The following is a 20,249-nucleotide window of genomic DNA, read 5'->3' on the forward strand; positions in this document are numbered from 1 at the left end:
GGTTGTCCTCTTGAGAAAGGTGCTTTCTCTCAGCTGCACCCCAGCTACTACTCAGGTGCTCCCAGCAGCTGCAAACAACCTCAGCTAGGTTCTTACCAGCTTTGATGAGCTCAGCAGGTGATGAGAACACTCATCTTCCCTATATGGAGGCTCAGACAGAGGCTCCAGTGTCTATCCACCCTTATTTAAGCTGAATTCCTGTGTAGAAATGTGTGGCCCAGACTCTGTGATGGAGGAGGCCCTCCAGGCTAGCCTTGTTTTGTTTTGTTTTTTCAGATCCTCTCCATTGTCTGATGAAAGAACACTGAGGGTCAGGTGAGGATGGCTCTATCAGATAATGGGAGAAAGAACTCTAGGCTGAGAGGCTTCTGTCCCTTTCCTAAGGAGCAGCCAGTGAATGACACCAGCTCCCTCCACCAGGACAAGTTATGGTAGAAATGCCTGCAGGGCAAGGAGTTCTCGGTGGGTGTCGGTGACCTAAGGGCGTGTTCACTCTCCTGGGCCCCTGTGGACTCATGTTTGCTCTGCCACTGACCAGATGGGAGCTCAGACACTGATCAAGTCACTCCTTGATGATTCCATCTCCTCATCCAAAAATTAAATGGGCTGGGAAATCAAGTGGATCTGAAGTTCCTTTTCATCCTGGTGTTTTGATGCTATAATATTCCTCTGGGCTTCCACTGTTTGCATCGCACTGAAAAGCTTGCCAGCTGCCAGCGGGGAAGCTGGCCAAGTCTCTGGTGGAGGGTCCCTGAATATGATTTCTCTGAAAGGCAATTCATGGGAAGAAGGGGAAAGTGCAGAGCATCCCAAAGGCAAATTCATGTTTATTCCCCATTTTCTCTGTCTCGTCCTCCTCCTTGCTCCTCCCCAGCAATGTGCAGAAACTCGAAGCTGCCCCAGAGTTGCCCGTCTGGAAAGCTGATTATGTCTCCCTCACCTCTACATGTCCTTCCAGGGATTAGTAGTCAAGACTCCTCCAGGAGATGGAAATCGAAGCCTTCCTCGCCCCCTGCCAGCACCTCTTCTCCTTCCTGTGCTGTAGGGAGGCTGGAAGACAGGGCTACGTGCAGTCCCACCCCCACTCCCGGTCTGTGCATCACTTCTGCGCAGAGACAAAATAGAAAACGCTCGTGAAAACTGGGGTGGGGAACATGTGCCAGAGGGCAGAGGGCTCAGTAAGAACATCCAGGGATACAGGGATGGGGGGCAGGAAGGGAAAGAATGCAGGGAGGTAGAGGGAGAGAAGCATTGCAAAAAATAAAAAAAGGAGGGCGAGAGAGTGAGGAAGGAAGAAACAAAGCCGCCTTGATTCCACGGAGTCCCCATGGGCAGGACGCTTGCCTCGGGTTGGCAGGGGAGAGCCAGGGTGATTCACTCCTGAGCATTCCACGCCAGGTGCCCACTGCAGGGCAAGAGCACCTTCTCTCTGAGCACCTCACATCTCCTGAGTTACGTAAGTGGCTCCACTCTGAACCCAGAGATAATCAGATCAGAGGGGCCCCAGTCTGCCCCTCCCCCGTGGCACAGTGCCTGGCACAGTGCCTGGCGCAGATGCAGGAGCATATAAGTCCGTACTTCTTGAGTGTCCATCTAAGGAGAGATGCTCCAAACCCCAGAAGCCATGGCCTGTCCCCTTCTCTCCTGGCTTCTATTTACGGCACTTGCAACTCCCTCCCAAGGCGATCGCCTTGGCCCCACGCCGCATCTGCGTTATTCCAGGTTCCTAGACGCTTCTAACGCTGTTTTCCTGCGCTGGGACTTTGACTTTGAGGCTGAAATCATCACTTTCGAGCTCCAGGTCCGGACAGCTGGCTGGGTGGGCTTGGGTGTCACAAATCGCTACAGCAGAGCAGGAGGTGACCTGGTTGTCGGAGGCGTCTCGCCTGACGGCAATGTCTATTTCTCGGTGAGTCTGAGGGTGGCTCCCTCCCAAGCATGCTGGGTCTCTTGCTGGGTGGAGGATGACTCTGAATCCAGGAAGGATCCATATTTTCCAAACATATTCAGGCATAGGCCCAGAACACCAGCTGAAGGCTGACCTCTCCCTACAGAAATGGTCCATTGGAGAGGTTGAATCTAGGTCTTCCAGACTGAATGTCCCTAAAGTGCCCAGGGAATGGGGGCATTGGACTGAAAGAGAAAGTGTCCTGGGCCACAGTCTCAGTGCAGGTCACCGGGGGAGAATCCAAGCTGTTTAGGATACAGTCACCATCCTCTGTTACCTTTAGGCTCAGTGAGAGAGACCACAACATTGAATAGTCTAGGAATGACATCAGTGCCCACAATAATAATAGCTTAAAATTATTATGCACTTTCAGTTAAGCAGGGGTTGGTCCAAATCTTTGCACATTAAACCTCCCAGTATCACCAGGAAGTACAGGATTATTCTCCCACTTTATGGATGAAGAAGCAGCTCACCTGTCTCCCAGTCTCATTCTGAACTGCATTTATATGGGGAAGGGTCAATGTTAAGAGCCCCCTGAAAAGACGAAGAGCATACAGCTTTCAGAGAATAAGTGGATTTTTAAGACTCGGGGATATAGGAATATTAGGATTCGTGGAGATGAGATTTGAAATGGGAGAAGTCAAGCAGGATCAGATGCCTTCCCTCTTCCCCATGAATCTCCCCTTGATGCCATGCTCTGTCCCAGGAGTGAACTACATTGTATAGACCCAGGTTCTGCTAATTTGGTACCTTAGTGAGGCTAAAGGGACTCAGACTACTCCAAAGCCGTGAGCACTTAGGGCTCCCAGTTCTCACCCCGTGACCTTCCCTGGGCCCCAGGACCAGCACCTGGTGGATGAAGACACGCTGGAGGAGGATGGGAGCCAGGATGCAGAGCTGCAGGGGCTGACGGAAGATGCCGTCTACACCACCATGCGCTTCTCCAGGCCCTTCCGCTCCTGCGACCCTCACGACCAAGACATCACGGTAAAAGAGAGAGGGGAGAGGAACATTTGGTTTCAAGCAGCCTTTCCTCCTGGGCGGTGATGTCATCCCAACCTGGAGTGGCCGTGCCCATCGGGCAGCCAGTCTCGGTTCCCAGGGCTGCCATCTCTCTCAGCATTCTCCAGCATGGCCACCCCCCAATCCTGCCGCCTGTGACTCCACCAGCCCTCTATGGGCAGCCTTCCCTTGACCCCCCATGCCTCCTTCACTGGCGTCCCCTCTTGAAGAACCTTGCCTGATCTCCTTGAACTGCAGGGTGTCGTGAACCACCTGTAGACACGGGCTCAGAGACGGGATGAGAGAGGGGGTGTGGCTTGCCCAGCATCTGCAGCAGGTCAGCCTCTAAGAAGAACCAAAACCCAACTAGTTCTGATCCCTAATCTCAAGCCCTGTCCATTCTGAAACTGCAATGTGGCGTTCTGCGGGGGCGGCTCCGAGGAACTCTGGTTCTTTATGTCTCAGCACAGAACAAAATTCAGCAAAAGGCAAAGTGATAGATGAGAAGGGATTTACTAGAAGAGGACACCTGTGGGGCTTACATCGGGTGGGTGAGAGGGAGCTGCCCTTGAGAACCTAGTGCGTTACAGGTTTATAATCAAAGGAAAAGTGGGAAGGCGGGGGGAAGACCACCTTCTGCCCCATTCTTGAGTAGACATCACACTTCCATCCTCCGTTTCTCCTCAGCATCAGGTGAGGGAGTTTGCTTGTCTCTACATGGTCAAGCCAGGACTGTCATGGTGCTATGGAAAAATTGTTTCGGGTCTCAGTACAATGAGGGTCTTTCACTTTCACATGTCACCTTTCCACAAATTATTGTTTTTTATGTGTGTAGAGAGTATGTCCTAGGTGGTCATTAACTAACTGAGCTCGCCGGCAGGATGTGTGTTTCACACCACCGTTGTTTTATTGTTTGGGTGAATGTCTCCTGTTTCTGCTGCATGGTTTTGTTGCTAAATAAGCCTGTTTGGTTTTGCTTCCCTGATAGCTCAGCTATTAAAGAATCTGCCTGCAATGCAGGAGACCCTGGTTCGATTCCTGCACTGGGAAGATCCCCTGGAGAAGGAAAAGGCTACCCACTCCAGTGTTCCAGCCTGTAGAATTCCATAGACTGTAAAGTCCATGGGGTTGCAAAGAGTTGAACGTGACTGAGCAATTTTCACTTTCAAACCTGCTTTGGTCGGAGTTCCCTGGCGACATATAGGGGCTTCCCTGGTGGCTCAGATGGTAAAGAATCTGCCTGCGATGCAAGAGGTCCAGGTTCCATCCCAGGGTCCAGAAGATCCCCTAGAGAGAGCACTGGCAACCCACTCCAGTGTTCTTGCCTGGAGAATCCCATGGACAGAGAAGCCCGGTGGGCTCTGGTCCATAGGGTTGCAAAGGGTCAAATGTGAATGAAGTGACTTAACACATGCAAACCTGTTTTCTTGAATAATCTTTAACTCACAGGGGTCTCTCATACTTTTAATCCCTTAGTGGGATTAACTATTTAATCACCCACTTTGTCCCTTCACCCTGTCCCTATCAGTTGCACTGTAAGCCAGTGACTTGTGCGGTGGTTGGGTGTGGGTGTGTGCAAAGTGCTGCTTGTGGGTGGCAGCAGCTGGACGCCCTTGACACCCACAGAGCGACACTGTGAGGGTGCTGGCCGCCTACGGCCTGGATGACACCCCAAAGATAGATCGGGAGCGTACTTTTGTGAAGTCCATCTTCCTGCTCCAAATCGTCCACCCTGATGATCTCGATGCCCCTGAGGACACCATCATCCATGACTTGGAGATCACTGATGTAAGACCCCCTCCTTCCTGCCCAGTCACCTCCAGCCCCCTCCCCACCTTCCACTCTATCCAGACCTTCCTCTTGCACCCAATAGTCAGTACATTCCTGGAACCCAGGTTCCTCTGACTCCCCTTGGTCCCCTGAGGATGGTCAAACTGGCCCTCCAGTGGCTGCCCTTCCCTGACCTGTCCCTTCCCCTGCTTCTCTGGGAGCCTCCCTCCCACCCGTTCAGCCTCTGCATGTCCCCCTCTAGTTCCTCATCCCAGAGGATGACACCACGTACGCCTGCACCTTCCTTCCTCTCCCCATCGTTAGCAAGAAGCACCACATCTACAAGGTACCATGAACCAGATGACGGGACATTGTCAAGGTGGTTGAGACAGGCAGTGGGCACGGTTGACTCTGAAGAGGTGTAGGATGAAGGTGTCCAGGAGGACCTGGGGGCCAGGCCAGGTCTGGTGTAGGTGGCAGTTCCAGGATTTCCTGAGCCCAGAACTACAGCTCCCAGCACTGTTTCACTCATGCCCCATGGTGCAGCAGTGATTTTGATGATGGTCATTAGTTACTAAGTGCCTGCAAAGACCAAAGGATGAGCCCTACCTTGGACCCAGAAATGTGTTCTTTTAGCCCTGGAGGAAGTGCAGGCTGGTGGGGGAGTAGGGACATGTGGCCAAAGGCTGTCAGGTCGGCAAAGTCTGGTCAGAGGAGACTCAGGTAGGTCACCTGATTTCACATTTGAGTGATTACAATTTTGATCGAATAAATGAAAGTGTGACCTTACTGTGAATGGCCAAAGTGTGCGAACCATGGTTTTCTTTAGAGAGCAACTCCAACAAGGTGTGGCCACAGGCTCAGATATAAGGAACCGATGAGGTTATTAAAGGGAAGTCGGAAGTCTTGGGATATTCCCGGCTAGACCTGTGCTGTGTTCTCAGGAAAGGGTTTTAAAACGAATGAGGGCTGAGAGAGGAGTCGGGTGGAGTGCCAGGGAAATGACAGGCTGGGGAAGGAGGAAACAGAGGAAATGGACGAGGAAGAGGGACGTGGAGACCTGGGCATAGTTTCATTAATATTTGAGGAAAAGAAAGCGAGGTGGGGGTGGGGACTCAAAGGATAAGGACTTGACCCAGAAGATCTTGACCGTGCTGTGTCTTGCATCCCGTGCCCAGTTCGAGCCCAAGCTGGTCCAGCACAACGAGACAATTGTGCACCACATCCTGGTGTACGCCTGCGGCAATGCCAGCGCTCTCCCCACCGGCATCAGCGACTGCTACGGGGCCGACCCCGCCTTCTCCCTCTGCTCGCAGGTCATCGTGGGCTGGGCTGTCGGGGGCGCAGTGAGTCCCTGTGATGAGGGAAATCGGTGGCCAAGGGGACACCTGTGGTCAGGCAGTGAGGATTGGTGGATGGGTGGAAGATGGAGACAAGGGAGGTCTGGGATGGAGGCGAGAAGACACGGGTAAGTGCCAGGGTGGGGGGCGTCTCCTGCATCTACTTCCCAGCCATTCTTGCTGCCAAACCTCCCTCCTTCCACCAGAGTTACCAGTTTCCAGACGACGTGGGCATTTCTATTGGGACGCCCTTGGACCCCCAGTGGATCCGCCTGGAGATTCATTACAGCAATTTTCACAATCTGCCTGGTGAGCCTCTACAGCGTTTATGGAAGCGCCCGTGGATGGGGCTGGCTGAGTCCTCTAGGCATTGATGCAGGAGGCCCGCTGACTCCTGCTCGCAGCCCCACCCTTGCTTTCCCAGGCCTCTTTCTCTGCAGCCTGTGACCCGTTCCCCCGCCTCCTCTGACTGGTCCTGCCTGCCCCAGGTCTGTACGACTCATCGGGGATCCGAGTATACTACACCGCGCACCTGCGCAAGTTTGACATGGGCGTCCTGCAGCTGGGTGTCTTCACTTTCCCCATCCACTTCATCCCCCCCAGCGCCGAGTCCTTCAGGTCCTATGGACTGTGTAAGACAGAGAAGTTTGAAGAGGTGAAGCTGGAAGGTGGCCCCCCACCCCCTACTTCCCCTGAGATGCCCCGTTCCCAGTCATAGATCTGGTGTGATCCACCAGCGCACAGCCCGAGTCTCCAAGCCAGAGAAGGCCCACCGCCTGGTGATTTGGGAAATTGACCCAACCTGGCTGGTGGAGGGGAGGTGGGAGTCATGGCTGGGCCAGAAGGCCCAGCAGGGACTAAAGGGGTGTGTTCCAGTCTTCAGAGGAAGGTGTCAGATAGTAAAGGAGGAAACCAAGAAGCAGTAGCGTTCCTAACGGACCAGGTGGTCTCCTCCCTGCCGCAGATGAACCGGGCTCCAGTGCCCGACATCCAAGTCTTCGGCTACCTGCTCCACACCCACTTGGCCGGCCGCGCTCTGCAGGCGGTGCAGTACAGGTAAGGGAGACACAGACTGGAAGCACTCCCTTCTGTGTTTGCAAATACATTTTAGGAGCAGTTGTTTATTCTGCAGCATGAGGTTATGCTCAGTTGGAGCAGGAGAAGCTAGAACTGTTCCTGGAGTAGAGATGACGGAGGGTGGAGACTTTTGTTTTACAGGCCATCTGTGCCCACACGCTGCTGCTTTGTTGAAAGAGCCCCCTCCCCGCGTCGGCTTCGCCTTACTCCTCTCCCCACGTTGTCTCCCTCCAGAAATGGAACTCAACTCCGCGTAATCTGTAAAGATGATGCCTACGACTTCAATCTGCAGGAGACTCGAGATTTACCTTATCGAGTGGTGATCAAGCCGGTGCGAGGCGGGCTTGGGGAGGCATGGCTGGCATCCGGGGAAGGCAGGATCAGCACTTGTTATTGTTAGCCAAGAAGTCTAAGGCTGGACTGGTCCCTCTGCCTCTTACTTTCAGCGTTTGTGTCTCTCCGCACAGGGGGATGAATTGCTGGTAGAGTGTCGCTACCAGACGCTGGACCGCGACTCCTTGACATTCGTAAGTACCTATCTCCCCACCATGGTGAATGACAATAAGCCTCGGAATAGCTTTACCCCTGGTCTTGGCTATCCCATGACTCAGATGATCCCACTTGAAGCCCCTTTCTTTCTCCAAGGTATTACCGATTCACGTGGGGCTTCATGCGCTCACATCCCATGACTATAAGATGGGTACCAGGATTCCCATTTTCTCAGTCAATGACTCACTAAGACTGTTGCCAGCTCTCTCTTCTTCTCCAGGGGGGTCCCAGCACCATTAACGAGATGTGCCTCGTCTTTCTCTTCTACTATCCCCGAAACAACGTCTCCAGCTGCCAGGGGTACCCTGACATCATCTATGTGGCCCACGAGCTGGGGGAGGAGGTATCAGAGTGAGTCATCCTGGAAGATAAGACCAAGACTGACCTCTAGAAGTCAGATCATTTGTGTGCAAAGTATTTGCCTTTTTCTCATGCATTTCCCTGATTCGAACACTGTTTGCTTTCAAGGAGTGACCTTTAATTGGGGCTTTCTGGGTGGTGCAGTGGTAAAGATTCTGCCTGCCAATGCAGGAAACACAAGAGATCCGACTTCAGCTCCTGGATTGGGAAGATCCACTGGAGTAGGAAATGGCAACCCACTCTAGTATTCTTGCCTGGACAATCCCATGAACAGAGGAGCCTGGCAGGCTCCAGTTCACAGGGTTGCAAACAGCCAGACACAACTGAGCAACTTTCCCTTTTCGCACTTTAATAATTTTAATGGATAATCATTGACTAATGTAATGCCTTCACCAGGATACTTACCAAGGCCTATCGAGTTCATGGGGTCACAAAGAGTTGGAAGTGACTCAGCACGTATGCAGTAACCTTTTCATTACTTGGGACTAAGGTCCTCCCTGAGGCTCTGATGAAAATGCTGAAGCTCCTTTCCAAGAAAAATGCACATCTTTGCAAACACATTTCATTTCACAGACAATTTCAGAACATGTATGGGTTCCCAGAAGTCATCCCATCAACCTTCTTGGACTTCATGGTCCCCAGATCAAGAAACACTTCTGTAAAGAGTCAGCACTTCCTGTTTTTCACTTTAAATAAATTCTCATCTCTAATTCTGATGATTTGCCTTCTGCCATGCTCACGGTTGTCTTACTGAGTTGTAAGACATTCCTTAGTTTACGCTGACATGGAACTGATGCTAACAAAAGTGAGGCTGCTTTTCACACATTTTGCCAAAGCTTTAAGTCACCCCTGAACTAGTGTCTGCTCTTTCTGCCCACGGCAGCTCCATGGAGGGCATGATGGCCATGAGCAATGTGGAGTGGACCCCAGAGAGCATTAAGAAGGCTGAGAATGCCTGCAAGGAGGCCCAGCAGACAGTGATAATAAAGACCATTGATGTAAGTGTCCCGGGAGACACTGCGCTCTCAGGGCTAGGGCTAAAGGAGTGAGGGATGGTTTGGACGAGGCCAGAAAAGAGGAGAAAGGGGGTGTGCATGGCAATGGCAGGAACGCTGGGTCAGAGAAGAAGCTGAGCGAGCAGAGGAGGGCTGATGCAGCTCTGGGTGTGGGTGGGTGTCTCCCGGTCAGCCTGTGAGGCTGCAGGGACTGGGGATGGCCAAGGAAGGTCTTAGAAATGAAAGGAGGTGGGGGCGCGTCTGCCTTCAGCCTTTTCCCTCCTTTTCCTGCAGGAGCTAGTGGAAAACACAACAGGCTGGATTCAGGACATCAACCCTACTCCCCGGGGCCCTTGTTTGGAGTCCTCTGGAGGCAAAGTGGAGCCCCAGGACAAAACCCCTGCAGGCTTCAGGGCAGCCCCCAGGGTCCTCTCGGGGTCCAGCAGTGCCACCCTGAGGTGCCTCCCCCTGGCCACCCTCTTGTTTGGGCAGGGGGCCCTGTCTTGGCTCCTTGCCACCCTGCAGGCTGGAATCTGATACCGTCTCCTCAGCCACATACTTAGGCCCCTTTCCTGCTCGCACCTCCCCTTATCGTCACACGAACTCCCCCCTTGGCCCCCAAAGTCCCCATCTGTGCCCCTTCCCATGACCTCAGTCATGACTGCAGGCCTGGGCATGACACAGAGACCACAGAGCCTGTCCCATGACAAGCTTGACAATCCATCCTTCAAAGCATCCTAGAAGCATTGGCAGGACCACACGTCCTCTAACGAAATCTGGATTCAAGGCTGGGTGAGGGACGAGGTCTCTGAGCAGTCCGGTACCCAGACTCGCTCAAGGAGATGCTGTGGGGGGAGGAGGGTGCTTGAATGCGCAGAGGGAGCCCTGTAAACCCTCCTCAGCTCGTGCTGGCCCTGGAGGGGCTCCTGTTTCTCTTTCCTGCTGACAGCTTTGTCCAACCCTCCCTGTGAGGCAGAGGCAGCCACATGTGTGCTTCTTGTGGTGAAGGGAGAGGCTCTGTTTATAGGGGACAAAGTTCAAGTCACCAAATTAAACAGAATTCAACTCGCTTCCCAGTGCCTTCTCTTTCCTTTGAGCCTTTGGTCCAGGGGAAGCAGCTGCCACTAAGGTGGTCTCTTAAAGGCGCAGGCTGAGGCATCCAGAGGGCATTTGAGGATCCGGTTGCCCTAAATGCAGCTTCTAATACATCGTTCGCTTGCCTCAGGTGTGCCTTGACTGCCAGGTGATCTTTAGCCCCTCAATATGTATCACATTCTCAACACTCAGATCACCAGGTGTCAAGAGCCTGCCTGGCTAGGGAGGCTGACCTGGGCTCTGAAAACAGGTCGAGGGCATGCCAGCCTGTGAATTACCTTGCCCATGGTTCCCCTGTCCTCTGGAAGGGACCCCTACCCTGAATATTCCAGGGTGTTTAGAGGATCTTAATTCCCTGAAGATTAGAGATCTGGTCTCTAAATTTCTTGCCGCTGCTGGAGTTCATGTGTGTGCATGCCAAGTCGCTTCAGTCATGTCCAACTCTGTGCAACCCTATGGACCATAGCCAGCCGCACTCCTCTGTCCATGGGGTTCTCCAGACAAGAATACTGGAGTGGGTTGCCAAGCAAAGCAGAAAACATGGCTTACCCGAAGCCAGAGTTTGCTACTGGGCTTCGCTGTGGTCACCATTCAAGGGAAATGGAGGCTTTTCTGTAAGTAATAATCTAAAAACATTGGTAAGGCCCTTTGGCAGTAGTTTGAGGTTCACAAATGACTTTCTACAGCATGAAGAAACACACAGATCAAAACTAATCTAGACTGAAACTTAAAACAATCAAAACAGACCTTTTGGGCATCTCCCTGGTGGCCCCGTGGCTAAGACTCTGCACTCCCAGTGCAGGGGGGCCTGGGTTCAATCCCTCCTCAGGGAACCAGATTCCATCCCACATGATGCAACTGAAGATCCCTGGTACCACAACTAAGACCTGGAGCAAACAAATAAATAAACATCAAACAAAAGCAAAACGGACCTTTTCTCTCCAGTCTGCCCAACTCACAAAAAAGTCTGACCTTTCTATTCAAAACTGTGTTACTCCAAGCGCCCGCACCCCCCCACCCCTGCAAGCAAATTCTTCCACCCTCGATCTTTCAGGTAAAAACAAAAAGAAAATAGAAGAACCTCCTGGATGGGTTTCTGATGTCAAACCTCAGTCTGTGCTGCAGCCTTATTCTCAGGTCTGTCCTGATAAGTTCAAGTCAGCTGAGCGACCTCCCCAGAGTTCTGCAGTCAGAATCTCCCAATGCTCCATTTCTCCAGCCCGGAGACTGGTGCACGTCCCTCGCACTATTGCACTCCTCTGCACCCACTTTAGTTTTCCTTCTTTCATTGATTTTCCTCTCCATCTCCTGATCTCAGCAGCTAGTCATCATGTACATATTCACTGAGCACCACCTGTGAGCTTGACATTAGGTCAGAATAGGAGCTACTGAAATGAACAGGAAATGGACAGCACCACCTTCCCCGCCCCTCTGACCCAACCTTGTGGAGCTGTGATCAAACTTCTAGGAGCCCTTGGCTGGCCATTTTTGCCTTGGGTTCAGGGCACGCTCCTCTAAGCCTTTCCTAGTGGACCATTTCTCCCCACTGACTGCCTCTGGAGAGAAACTATAATTTATATCAATTTATGGATAATGACATGCTTCTATATTTAAAAGGAGTGCATTTATCTTATGCATATGTATTAGACTATACATATGGCTAATATGAGCTTTGTGGCTCAGCTGGTAAAGAATCCACCTGCAATGTAGGAGGCTTGGGTTTGGTTCCTGGGTTGGGAAGATCCCCTGGAGAAGGGAAAGGCTACCCACTCCAGTATTCTGGACTGGAGAATCCCATGGACTGTATAATCCATGGGGTCGCAAAGAGTCAGACACAATGGAGAGACTTTCACTTTTAGATAGTACAGCAAAGCCTGGCGTGCTGCAGTCCATGGGGTTTCGCAAAGAGTCGGACAAAACTAGGTGACGGAAAAACATTAGATGATACTGCTGGGAATTATATGACCTCAAGCTTTTTTTTTTTTCCCCCAATTTATGTGTTTTGTGACTATTTCCAGAAAGCCTAATGATACACTTCAAATAGACGGGCTGAGTGTTAAGGTAGAAAAGGATGACCCCTACTTCCTCCTAGAACATCTTGGCACTTGGGTGTCTGCCACACCTCACCCCTCAGTTGGTCCCTAAGTTCAGGTCAGCTCTGAGTGACTCTGAGACTATAACTTTTTTCCCATCCTACCTCCTCTACTCAAAACTCCATCTTAAATGTGGAGGGTAAATAAATCATTTATTCCCTCATTGCTTTTTCGTGTGTGAAGACAAGAGGTGCATGCGTGCTAAGTCGCTTCAGTCAGGTCCGACTCTTTGTGATCTATGGACTGTAGCCCACCAGGCTCCTCTGTCCGTGGGATTCTCCAGGCAAGGATACTAGAGCGGGTTGCCATGCCCTCCTCCAGGGACCCTCCTGACCCAGGGACCCTCCTGACCCAGGGACCCTCCTGACCCAGGGGTCAAACCTGCATCTGCTCATGTCTCCTGCATTGGCAGGTGGGTTCCTTATCACTGGAGCTACCTGGGAAGCCCTGGAAGACAAGAGGACCCATAAAGTTTACAAGGATTCTGGTCTTTCCCGTGGAATAAGAATATTTTGATACAATTTCAAATTTATCGTTGCAAGAATTCCCATAAGCCCTTTAAACGAGCTTTATCCATTTACATTTTGCCCTGTTTCTCTCTCCTTCTCTCTCCTCTCTTGCCATCTTTTCTCTTTTTCTCTGCTCCTCGTCCCCACCACCTACCACCCACTTCTTCATCCTTCCCCTGGCTCTCTTCCTCTCCTTCATGAAGTTGATAACGTAATTTGTTACTACTGTTTGCTAGAGTTCTCATCAAGTCTCAATTCATGCTATACTAAGCTCAGACTGAGCAAGAAGCTTCTCAACTCCTCTGCCTCCCCACCCCAGTGGCTGCCTACCTTGATGGCAGGTTAGAGTCACCTGGGTGATGGGGGCAGCGTCCAGGCATTAGCATCCATCATTACACTCTCTGGGTGTTTCCAATATGCACCCGAGCTTGAGGACCACTGAACCAGAAGTTCCACCGCTCTTAACCAGTCAGCTTCCTGAATGAGCAGGAATCCCACTCTGGCTTCACACGTTGGAGCGACAGCACAAGGGCTGACCAGTCCGAGTAAACACCAGCCACGACAAGCCCTGGAAGCTCCCTGAATTCCAAGAGCTAGACTGTTAGTTGCTAGATTGTGAGGACGTGTGGGGACCTCAGAGAAGGGGTGCATGTGGGGGCTCAGGGAAGTGGCTATTTACCAAACACCACTCAAAAAATAAATAGCATTGAAACATGTATGTTATCATATGTGAAACAGATCTCCAGCCCAGGTCTGATGCATGAGGCAGAGTGCTCGGGGCTGGTGCACTGGGATGACCCTGAGGGATGGGATGGGAAGGGAGGTGGGAGGGGGGGTTCAGGATGGGGAACACATGTACACCCATGGCTGATTCATGTCAATATATGGCAAAAACCACTACAGTGTTGTAATTAGGCTCCAATTAAAATAAATTGATTACTTTAAAAAATAGCAAAGAAAGAAGAGCCCTTATAATGCCAAGTAACAAATACAGAAAAAAATGTGAAGTTAGAAAATCACCATTTAATAAATTCATAGTAATAATTGAATCAGATAAGAATCATCGATAGATGATGATAAAAACTAGTAGAAGAGGAACTAGATAGCTACATAGCCTCAAATTATCTCCATATAATATAGCTATTCATTATGATGAGAAAAAGTTGTAACTTTCCCATGCAGAGGACTGAGAGTCACCACTTCAACCAAGTCAGCCAGTTGGCATCACCAATCATGGACAAACACCACTTACCTCCTGACAGGAGTACCAGGAAGGACATAACATCAACTCTATGTTATATCTGTCCAAGAAATATACAACCTCAATATAATCATGCGAAAGTATTAGACAAACCCCTAATGAGGAATATTCTACAAAGATCTGACTTGTAATCATCAAAATCAAAGGAGAAAAAGAGAGGCTGAGGAATAGTTCCACAGGAGAGAAGACTGAAAAACAAACAAAAATTCCATTAAGCAAATGCAGCATGTGCTCCTTGTCATTATCCTTGCTTAGGTTTTTTTTTCTTTTTCAGAATGTTTTTGGCTGTGCCACAAGACATGCAGGATCTTAGTTTCCCAACCAGGAATTGAACCCATGTCCAGGTCAGTGGACACCCACTGGACTGCCAGGGAAGTCCGTGTTTAGTGTTCTTTATAAACAACATTATTAGGATGATTGGCAAAATTTGACTAATGTCTCTGCATCATATGGTGGCACTGTATGAACATCAACTTTCTGACTTGTCTGATTATATTGTGATTATGTGAGAATATGTCCTCGTGTTTTAAGGAAATTTATACTAAAGCATTTTGTGATGTTGAGACATTGTGTCTACAACTCTCAAATTATACACATGTGTGTGTGTGAGAGAGAGAGTAAATATGGTACATAATTTACAATTTGTGGATGATATTTGGGAAAATTGGGTGAAAAGGATAGTGAAGGTCTTTAGCTATTTTTGCAACTTTTCTCCAAGCTTATTTCAAAACAAAAATGTTAATTTTTAAAAAAGAAATAAGCATGAGATCTATACAAAGAAAGTATGAAAATGGAGCAAAAATTTTTTTAAAGATACATAAAGAGTTACTTAGAAAAAAATTCAATTTAGAAAAATGTCAGCTTTTCTAAGCAAGAGATTTTGACTACTGTGTGAAAAAGTTTAAATAGATATAAGAACACTCGAGGGATTATGTAATCATCATAATAAAACATTGTATAGTGTTTTACAGAATGAAAACGCATTTCCAATGTTGACTCAACCTCGTAGATGAGGAAGCTGAGACAAGTAACAGACGATGGTGTCCACCGGTAGCAGTTGTCCCTGCACCGATCTGTACAGGTGGTGCTTCCAGAACTGGTCCAGTGAAGGCGACCGTGTGTTTTAGATGTAAGCATAGGTGCCATCTTAAGACTATGACGACTAAGGTGTCGTCAAAGCTTAAGACTCAGAAGCAGCAAGCTAATGCTTTCTTTCACCTCTTGCCTCTCCCAGTTTTCTGAACCTGGTTCCAGGACCACATCTTGTGGACGGACTGGAGTTTCAATTCTCGAGTTTCTTCAAATGTCTGAAGTAAGGCCAGATTGTCTTTCTTTTCTGTTTTTGTTGTTGCTGCTTATGCGATCATGATTTTTTATTGGAGTCTAGCTGATTACCAGTCGTATGTTAATTTTCGATATACTGCAAAGTGATTCAATTATACGTATGCATGTGTCTGTTCTTTTAAAAATTCTTTTCCCATTCAGGCTGTTGGAGAATATTGAGCAGAGTCCCCTTTGCTGCACAGCAGGACTTGTTGGTTATCTGTTCTCAATATAGCTCTGCATTTGTTGTTTGGGGCTGTTGTTCTTTTTTCAGGGAGCACTTACCTTTTCAAAATTCCATGCTTATAATTACAATCCATGTATATACACAGAGGGATTGAAGTTCACTAACTAGAGAACTATGATTGTTTGAACAAATTCCTCTTCAGTGTTTCAAGTCCCAAAGGCTTCAGAAAAAAAGTGAAGCCTTTGGCCAATGAATCTGCCCCAGTGTGGCAGCCTGGCCACAGGGTTCATGTGCCATGGGACACAGAGCTCTTTGTCCAGGATCAGGTTTTGTGGTGCCAACAAGAGAAATGCCTCGGAGCTCCCTCAATAGACATACACGTGAGGGAGCCTGGGAGCAAGTCCGTTGATATCGTTTAGAATGATGAGTTTTGCTTTGTTTTGTTTGCACACTATATTTGCCCAGGACCTGACAGTGAAACTAGGCCGTTGTTGTCCTAGGGAAGTGATTCTCAAACTTTTGGTCTCAGGACCACTTTACTTTCAAATTTAGTGAAGACCCTGTGTTTTGTTTGGGTGGATTATATCTCCAAACATTTGCTGCATTAAGAAAAATGGAGTCATTTGTCAAATGTTTTGCGAAATATTTATTTCTTCATTCATTAAAAATAACAATATATCAAATACATGTTGACATAAATAATATATTTTGAATGAAAGGCCACTATATTTTTCAAAGCAAAAACAGTGAGAAGAATGACATTGTTGTATCATTTGTAAATCTATTTAATGTCTGGCTTAATGGAAGACAGCTGGATTCTTGTATCAGTTTCCATATTCATCTATTGGGACACCACAGAGCGTGGTCTCTGGAAAGTGACACTGTATATCAATGAGAGGATGAGTGAAAATGGCAAAAACACCAGAGTATTTATATGAAAAGAGGCTTGACCTTGTAGACCCCAGAGTTCTGGGGTCTCCCCTGGTTTCCCAAACTACATTTTCAAAATACTGTCCTAGGGTTAAGCCTTCAGTAGCACCTAAATGGCAATATTTGGTTATGACCATGAGCCTATACACAGGGGTGATCTTAGGAAATAATAGATCAGGAATAAATGGTGATTGTGGGTATGAAAGTCCAAGAACATGCTGAAAGTCTTAACACACTGAAGGAGAGTCTAGATAGTAAAACAAGGAGGGAAAAGCTGGTAAGTAGAAGACAAAGCAAACAAAACTATGAACTCTGATCCCAGGGTAGAGATTGTCTCCCCTGTCTCATATCTTTACCTACTCATCTCTGTCTGGGTGATTTCTGGTCTGTGGAAGAGTTAGCACTTCGTCAGTTAATTCAGTCATTAGAGGGAGCAGCAACAATCTAGTATTATCTCTTAAATAAGTACTAATAGCAGCAGTACTTGGAGAAGAAAGAGTACTCATCAGGAACAATATTACCATTGCTGGCAGCCCCCATACATACAGAAAAAAAGTAGTCACAGGAGGAGTATTTGTGCAAATGGCGTGAGTTTATGAAGGGTAAGTAGTCACTGCAGAAAAAGCATTACTAGTACTATTGTCCCCAGGCATTTTAGGGGAAGGATAATTTGTAATCAGAGCATCAGTACCAAGGCTAGCAGCTGGAGAAGGGGTTACTGTAAGAGGAGAGGTTACTGTAGCAAAAGTAGTGTTCTTATCATAAATACTTTCAGAGAAACGAGTCACAATAGAAAACTATTGCTAGTAGTATCAGCAGCAATATCTGTAGGAATACAGTGTAGTGGGCGAGTATTATTAGTGCTAGTAGCAACAGTATTTGTTGAAGAATGAGTAGAGGTAATAAGAACAGGAGTACAAGTGCTAGCTAGTATCAGTAGTACTTGTTGGGAAAGAAGTCGCTGTGATAGGAAGTGTAGCACTAGTTCTGGCAGTAGTAGTATTTGCAGGGAAAGGCACAATAGAATTAGGAACATTCATATCAATAACTTCAATAGCACTTGCTGGGAAAGGCATGATTGTGACAAGAAGAATACCATTAGTGCTAGACACGAGTAGTGTTTGCAGGGGAAGATATAGTAGTATTAGAGACAGTAGTACTAGCTGAAACTTCAGTACTACTTGTTGGGAAAGGCATGGTTGTGACTGGAAGAGGAACATTAGTGCTATCAGCAGTAGTATTTATTGGGGAAAATATAGTGATATCAGGGACAGTAGTACTAGTTGAAACTTCAGTAGCACTTGTTGTGTATGGCGTATCCGTGATAGGAAGAGTGATATCAGTGCTATCAGTAGTTGTATCTACAGGGGAAGAGAGAGTGGCATTAGGGACAGTAGTACTAGTTGTAACTTCAGTAGCACTTGTTGGGTAAGGCATGGTTGTGACTGGAAGAGGAACATTAGTACTATCAGTAGTAATATTTATTGGGGAAGACATAGTGGTATTAGGGACAGTAGTACTAGTTGTAACATCAGTGGCACTTGTTGGGTAAGACGTGGCTGTGACCGGAAGAGTGATATCAGTGCTATCAGTTGTAGTATACTTAGGGGAAGATATAGTAGTATTAGGGACAGAAGTGCTAGTTGAAACATCAGTAGCACTTGTTGGGTAAGGCATGGTTGTGACTGGAAGAGGAACATTAGTGCTATCATCAGTGGTAGCATTCATAGGGGAAGATACAGTGGTATTAAGGACAGTAGTACTAGTTGAAACTTCAGTAGTACTTGTTGGGAAAGGCATGGTTGTGACTGGAAGAGGAACATTAGTACTATCAGTGGTAGTATTTATTGGGGAAGATATAGTGGTATTAAGGATGGTAGTGCTAGTTGAAACTTCAGTAGCACTTGTTGTGTATGGCGTGTCTGTGACAGGAAGAGTGATATCAGTGCTATCAGTAGTTGTATCTACAGGGGAAGAGAGAGTGGCATTAGGGACAGTAGTACTAGTTGAAACTTCAGTCGCACTTGTTGGATAAGGCACGGTTGTGACTGGAAGAGGAACATTAGTGCTATCAGTAGTAATATTTATTGGGGAAGAAATAGTGGTATTAGGGACAGTAGTACTAGTTGAAGCATCAGTAGTACTTGTTGGGTAAGGCGTGGCTGTGATAGGAAGAGTGATATCAGTGCTATCAGTAGTTGTATCTACAGGGGAAGAGAGAGTGGCGTTAGGGACAGAAGTGCTAGTTGAAACTTCAGCAGTACTTGTTGGGTAAGGCATGGTTGTGACCGGAAGAGGAACATTAGTGCTATCAGTGGTAATATTTATTGGGGAAGAAATAGTGGTATTAGAGAGAGTAGTACTAGTTGAAACATCAGTAGTACTTGTTGGGTAAGGCATGGCTGTGACTGGAAGAGTGATATCAGTGCTATCAGTAGTAGTATTTATAGGGGAAGATATAGTGGTGTTAGGGACAGTAGTACTAGTTGAAACATCAATAGTACTTGTTGGGCAAGACATGGCTGTGACCGGAAGAGTGATATCAGTGCTATCAGTAGTAGTATTTTTGGGGAAAGATACAGTGGTGTTAGGGACAGAAGTGCTAGTTGAAACTTCAGCAGTACTTGTTGGGTAAGGCATGGTTGTGACTGGAAGAGGAACATTAGTGCTATCAGTAGTAATATTTATTGGGGAAGAAATAGTGGTATTATTAGAGGCAGTAGTACTAGCTGAAACTTGAGTAGCACTTGTTGTGTATGGCATGTCCGTGATAGGAAGAGTAATAGTGCTATCAGTAGTAGTATTTATAGGGGAAGGTATAGTGGCATTAGGGACAGTAGTACTAATTGAAACTTGAGTAGCACTTGTTGTGTATGGCATGTCTGTGACAGGAAGAGTGATATCAGTGCTATCAGTAGTAATATTTATTGGGGAAGAAATAGTGGTATTAGGGACAGTAGTACTAGTTGTAACTTCAGTAGCACTTGTTGGGTAAGGCATGGTTGTAACTGGAAGAGGAACATTAGTACTATCAGTGGTAGTATTTATTGGGGAAGAAATAGTGGTATTAGGGACAGCAGTACTAGTTGAAACTTCAGTAGTACTTGTTGTGTAAGAAGGCATGGCTGTGACAGGAAGAGTGATATGAGTACTATCAGTAGTAGCAGTATTTACAGGGGAAGAGAGAGTGGTATTAGGGACAGTAGTACTAGTTGAAACTTCAGTAGCACTTGTTGGGAAAGGCATGGTTGTGACTGGAAAAGGATCATTAGTGCTATTGGTGGTAGCATTCATAGGGGAAGATATAGTGGTATTAAGGACAGTAGTACTAGTTGAAACTTCAGTAGTACTTGTTGGGTAAGGCATGGTTGTGACTAGCAGAGTAATATTAGTGCTATCAGCAGTAGTATTTATTGGGGAAGATATAGTGATATCAGGGACAGTAGTACTAGTTGAAACTTCAGTAGCACTTGTTGTGTATGGCGTGTCTGTGACAGGAAGAGTGATATCAGTGCTATCAGTAGTAGTATTTATAGGGGAAGATATAGTGGTGTTAGGGACAGTAGTACTAGTTGAAACATCAATAGTACTTGTTGGGTAAGACATGGCTGTGACTGGAAGAGTGATATCAGTGCTATCAGTAGTAGTATTTTGGGGGAAAGATACAGTGGTGTTAGGGACAGAAGTGCTAGTTGAAACTTCAGCAGTACTTGTTGGGTAAGGCATGGTTGTGACTGGAAGAGGAACATTAGTGCTATCAGTAGTAATATTTATTGGGGAAGAAATAGTGGTATTATTAGAGGCAGTAGT

The 20,249-nt window shown here is 47.7% G+C and overlaps 2 protein-coding genes across 2 annotated transcripts in view; one reads left to right on the forward strand and one right to left on the reverse strand.

Moving 5' to 3' along the window:
- Positions 1,625 to 9,578, forward strand: LOC102180749 (putative DBH-like monooxygenase protein 2). The gene is made up of 13 exons (XM_005701268.2): positions 1,625 to 1,909; positions 2,789 to 2,935; positions 4,577 to 4,738; positions 4,983 to 5,066; positions 5,899 to 6,066; positions 6,267 to 6,369; positions 6,549 to 6,715; positions 7,025 to 7,116; positions 7,372 to 7,468; positions 7,605 to 7,664; positions 7,907 to 8,037; positions 8,930 to 9,044; positions 9,336 to 9,578. The coding sequence occupies exons 1-13, from the start codon at positions 1,625 to 1,627 to the stop codon at positions 9,576 to 9,578; spliced, it is 1,854 nt and encodes a 617-aa protein (XP_005701325.1).
- Positions 17,544 to 20,249, reverse strand: part of MGAM2 (maltase-glucoamylase 2 (putative)) — a 95,656-nt gene continuing 92,950 nt past the window's right edge. Inside the window, exon 50 of the mRNA XM_018047487.1 lies at positions 17,544 to 20,184. Coding sequence (XP_017902976.1) covers positions 17,544 to 20,184 — 2,641 coding nt within the window. The remainder of the gene's footprint in view (positions 20,185 to 20,249) is intronic.

The sequence above is a fragment of the Capra hircus genome, chromosome 4 (assembly GCF_001704415.2).
Source record: "Capra hircus breed San Clemente chromosome 4, ASM170441v1, whole genome shotgun sequence".
Taxonomy (NCBI): domain Eukaryota; kingdom Metazoa; phylum Chordata; class Mammalia; order Artiodactyla; family Bovidae; genus Capra; species Capra hircus.